Source organism: Molothrus ater, chromosome 22 (genome assembly GCF_012460135.2).
Source record: "Molothrus ater isolate BHLD 08-10-18 breed brown headed cowbird chromosome 22, BPBGC_Mater_1.1, whole genome shotgun sequence".
Classification (NCBI taxonomy): domain Eukaryota; kingdom Metazoa; phylum Chordata; class Aves; order Passeriformes; family Icteridae; genus Molothrus; species Molothrus ater.
Genome location: NC_050499.2, coordinates 498,948 through 503,877, shown reverse-complemented (window position 1 = coordinate 503,877; position 4,930 = coordinate 498,948). Strand labels below are relative to the sequence as shown.

Sequence of the window (4,930 nt, the reverse complement as noted above, 5' to 3'; positions counted from 1 at the left end):
TGCTTTGTTGTTAGACACTTCAGATGTAGATGTCTGTGCAAGGATGAGAAGTGTCCTGGCTGGAGTGCCCAGGGTATAATCAAGAAAGATGTGGGTTCTCCTGGGGCATCAACCACCTCACCCTAATGCAAGCACCCCAAATAGAGCAGAGAGCCATCTGTGATTTCCAGCTCCTGGATGGGTCATTTCTCACCTACCTGAAAGGCTGTTTAATAATTTCCATCCTGAAAGGAAACCTTAGCATAGATTTGAGCCTTTCCCAGATTGCCTGTGTCCCAGAGATGCAAAGGATGACAATGGTTTCTACATTCCAATCCTGTGTTTGCCACACAGAGCTGAGCCAGTCTGACCCATGCCAGCTTTGCAGCCATAACCTGACCTGGAACATCTTGCAGAGCTCTCCCTCACCTCAGGCACTTGCCATGCCACATCCTACCCTTGTTTTGCAGTGCCTAATTACTTTCTAGTGTGGGAGGACTCGGAGAACGTGCTGGAGTTGTTCATCCAGCCTTTGTGATTTGCTTTGGTATTTATAAACACAGTGAGGATGTGATCTGTGATGCAAGGGCAGGTCGGTGTGGAAGCATTGGAATGAGTAATGCCTTCCTCTGTGCACATCCGAGCTACAGAAAAGGACCAGAAAGCCCATGAGGAGGAGAAAAGTGAGTCCTCCTTAGGTGGTAGAAGCTTACAGAGAGCAAGGAGCTCGAGAGGTCTTTCTGGAGGGAACAAGACCATCCCCAGGTAAAACAATGCTAAAAACACTTTGATCATTATTTATTCCTTTCTATACTCGCTACACTGGGATTTTTCTAAGGAATCTTGTTATGGCTGAAATACTTTGCAGGATATAAATTTGCTGTACCTTTGCTCCTCTCCATCCTACTTGGTTGGTACTCTGGCATTGGTCTGACTTAGTCAAGGCTTTCTTTAGGCTTATTCCTATGGAGAGGAAATCTCTTATGTCAAATCACCACTTGTGTGCCACACAAAGGTTGTGTGGAATATGCATAAGGCTCTTTTTCCAAATGTTAATGGTTCCTGGGTTGCTTCCTCCTGCACAGCCCGGAAAAGCCTTCACCGGCTGGAGCTCCTAATCCAGTACTGGATTCACACCCTGGTAATTGCCTAGTTTGGAGCAAGTTTATGGTCTAAGGAAATAATTGTCATGTTGTTTTTTATTGGTAAAAACTTTGTTGTGCTTCCTCTTCTAATTGCTGTTATGCTTTCTTGGGCACTACTGTATTGTTTTCTGGCATGAAGTTCTGTTGATTTTATACGCAGCCACATACATACATACACACATATACACAGTGGTGCACAGTGGCAGTTTCCCTGTGCTGATATCCCATTTCTGGTATTCCCTGTTTGCACCTGAGCCATGTGCACCTGCTCTGTCGTGATGTGGATCCCTGGGGATGCTGAGCAGCCCAACAACTCCCTTGGGGATGCTTTTGGTTGGTCCTCAGGCACTGTTTGTCCTTGCAGGTCCAGAGAATGAGCCCGATGCCAACAACTTTTTTGGGCAGTGCCCTCCGGGGCACTTTCTTCTTCGCCTTTGGCCTGTGGTGGTCGGTGAGGTACCCCCTGAAGTACCTCAGGAGGAAAGGGGGTGCTGAGGGCCAGCCGGGCCGTGGGCACACGGAGGTCTTCGAAGGCGCGGTCAAAGCTTTCTTTGCTCTAGTAGGTAAGAGAGAGTGATGATGAGTCTGTGCCCCAATATCTACTAGCACAGCATCTACTCTTCCACAACACTGGGCCTGTTTTAGTGGGACTTAGGGACATGCTTGTGGCACACCCTGGGACAAGGAGCTTGCTGTCATTCTCCTGGGCAAACACCAGCTAAGGAATTTTACAACTCCACACCTGCAAAGAAACATTGCATCAGGCTTGTAATTTCTCCATGTATAAGGAAAAGTGACCTTTTCTGTCTTTGTCCAGGGATACTGGTGGAGCAGTTTGTCCCCACTGGTCCCCACCTGCAGCTGTACAGCCCCAAGACGCACAGCTGGACTGACCTCACCCACTGGCACTACTCCACCATCTACCTCTTCTTCCTCCTCTCTGGCATCACAGACGTGGTCTCTCACTCCCCACTCAAGCTACCCCCTGGCTTGGACCGGCTCTCGCTGTCCCTGGCTCTACTTGTGGAAGGTGAATTGTACCTGGTGCTAGGGGAAGACACAGAATAAGGAATTGATGCAGTGCTCATGGGTCTGACAGCTCCTGGTCAGTCTGGGGCCAAAAAGGCAGACCTGGAGGGGGTGTGGATGGACAATGACACTGGCTTTGTGACAGTCACCCCCCCTCCCTGCTCCTCCTAAATGTGGATCCAATCATAGCTGGATGCCACAGGGAGGGGATGCTTGAGGGATCTGTGCTTCTCCTGGTGGCCAGCAGCTCTCTCACTCTGAAGTTACAAAAAGGTGTCATCCCCCCACCTTGTTTGGATGCAGAGGGACAGATACAAAGCTCCCCACCATCTTTTGAGCTCAAGGTGCCCATCCCTGTGCTCCTCCTGCAGCCCTGGCTGGGACATAGGGATCTCCCCAGGTAAAGGGGCTCAGAGACTTCCACAGCTACAGGGGTTCCTCAGGAGCAGAACTGAGACAGTGCTGGGGCTGCCTAGTGATAGCAGAGGGAAGGTGGTGACAGCAGCTGGTGGCTCTCTGGTTCTTTTCCCCAAGGTAGATCACGGCAAGGCCTGAAGCCTAAGAGTGAATTTTCAGATGATTTTTAAGAGAAAAACCCCAGAGTGTCCTTTGCTAAGACAGGGTGGATTTTGGCAGGTTTGCTCTTCTGTTTCCGTGACTACAGCGATGCTGTGCTGGACCAGCACCTCCACTCCCTGCTGGCCATGGCTATCTTTGCTGGAGCCCTCTGTGCTCTCCTAGAGGTGTTCCACCGAGACCATATCATCCTGGAGACATTCAGGACCAGCTCCTTCCTTCTCCAGGGCTCTTGGCTTTGGCAGGTCAGTGTCTACCCAGCATTCTCCTCAGATCTTTGCACCCAGGAAGGCGCGTGGAGTGGGGTTGCCCCTGTGGGCACATCTGTTGGGGTTAAACTTCTAGGCTGTTCAAATAGCTTTGTAAATAAGAAGAGGAAATGAGGCTCAGTGCCAGAGCTGCCATCGTGAAGTGCATGTGTAATGTAGCAGCATGGACAGACCTGGAAATGAATGGAAAATGGAAATTGGAGCCCACAGGGGAAGGAAACTACAATCATGGATTTTTATTAATTTTATTAGGTCCATTTTCTTCCTCTGTTTGTTCCAAGTAACTGGAAACATCTGGAAATCTCTCATGTAATCTCCCATCTTTTGGTCCAGGGAGAAATGCACAGACTGGCAATGTCACTTTTTGGATGGCACCCTTTTCCTGGACGCTGGGCTTGCACTGCAAGCCCTAAGGATTATCTGCAGAGAATCCATCCCCTCCTGACACCCTTGTGTCAGTGGTTGGGGAAGCTAAGGGCAGTGTCTCAGGTGTTACTTGGGGTTACAGTGCTAGTCCACAGTCAGCTGCAGCAGGTAGGCTAAAATCAGGAGGAAAACAGGAAGGATGTGCTAAAGTCTGACTTCTCTTTCATCTGTGACCAGATTGGGTTTGTGTTGTCCCCTCCGTGGGGAGGACCAGGCTGGGACCAGAGCGACTCCAGCAACCTCTTGTTCCTCACCATGTGTTTCTGCTGGCACTACTTGGGTGCTCTCGCCATTGTGGCCGCCAACGCTGCTGCATCCCGCTGGTATGAGGGGTCCTGGCACAGTGCATGGGCTGGGTGGCCAAGAGCAGTACCCAGATCCAACAGTGGGCTGGGAAATCCATGCACCAGTGTGTCATGGGATAAGGAGTGTGGGTGTCTATATGTATACAAGCATGGCTTGGCTGGAAAGGGTGGGCTCTGTGCTACCACAGAGCAGCCTTCCCAAACAGGGTAGGGTAAGCCAGTGGGTCTCACTACCCACAAGTCCTTGACCATTGTCACTGTCTCTCCTGCAGCTGCAATGAGTCCTGCCAGCTGAAATTTGGGGACATTGACGTGGAGTTGGACTGTGGCTTGTGCCTCCACAGAGGGAAGAAGAGCTCCGGTGGCGCCTTGCTGCCAGAGAGCAGCTTGGATGACAAATGAGGCAGTGGTGGGCATGGAAATTTCTTCCCTGATGGTTTAGAGCTCTTGAGATGAAATTTTTAATTAATCTTGATAAATTACAGCAGCACTTGACAATGGAGCATCAGAAGTAGGAGGCAGGACCCTGAGGCAGAGCATGACAGGAGATGCCAAATCTTTCCTTGTGCATCCCTTTGGTAGCCACGAGTTCTTAATTCTCTGAACTGCAGCTCAGGCTGCAGACTGCAGGACTAGTTTGCTGTTGGAGTCCAACTGGAGTGGCAAATCAGACTATTTTTCCTAACATTTCCTTTCTGCTTCCTCAGAAGGGAGCCAAGCCAGAATTCAAAGCTCCTGGTGGCTGTCGTTCACTCTGGTGTTAATGGAGAGGGTTTTGTACTAAGCTGAATGTACAGACTATCTGTGATCACCAATAAAGTGCTTTAACACATCTCCTCCATGGATCTCTTGAACACCTTGCTGCAGGCTAAGGCAATGTTGGCTTCAAAATGGTTTAGGCAGTGGAGGAAATATCTGAGGGGTGGGACTGTGTATGATTTAATGTGGATAAATCTGCCCAGGGAAGGAGGGGTGGCCAGTGGATGGAAAGGATGGAGGGTAGCTGCTCTCCTTCTTGTTTATCATCAGAAGCTGAGTTAGGCACATGAGCCAGGGGTTTGGTGTTCCTGGGAGATGGGATGTTTGCTGGGCAGGGGGCTCGGCTGAGAGACCCTTGAAGCAAAATGATGGTTTCAGCTGGCTGGGGGTGGGTGTATGGATGGTCTTGGGAAGTGTCTGAGACCCCTGCAGTGATTTCAAT

At 50.1% G+C, this 4,930-nt stretch overlaps 1 protein-coding gene across 1 annotated transcript; it reads left to right on the top strand.

Moving 5' to 3' along the window:
- The first annotated feature begins 298 nt into the window (after window positions 1-298).
- On the top strand, window positions 299-4,567 carry LOC118695712 (transmembrane protein 45B-like). The gene is made up of 6 exons (XM_036397453.1): window positions 299-744; window positions 1,489-1,687; window positions 1,942-2,154; window positions 2,790-2,974; window positions 3,602-3,747; window positions 4,002-4,567. Exons 2-6 carry the CDS (start codon window positions 1,498-1,500, stop codon window positions 4,129-4,131), a joined length of 864 nt encoding a protein of 287 aa, XP_036253346.1. The 5' UTR covers window positions 299-744; window positions 1,489-1,497; the 3' UTR covers window positions 4,132-4,567.
- The last annotated feature ends 363 nt before the right edge of the window (window positions 4,568-4,930 follow it).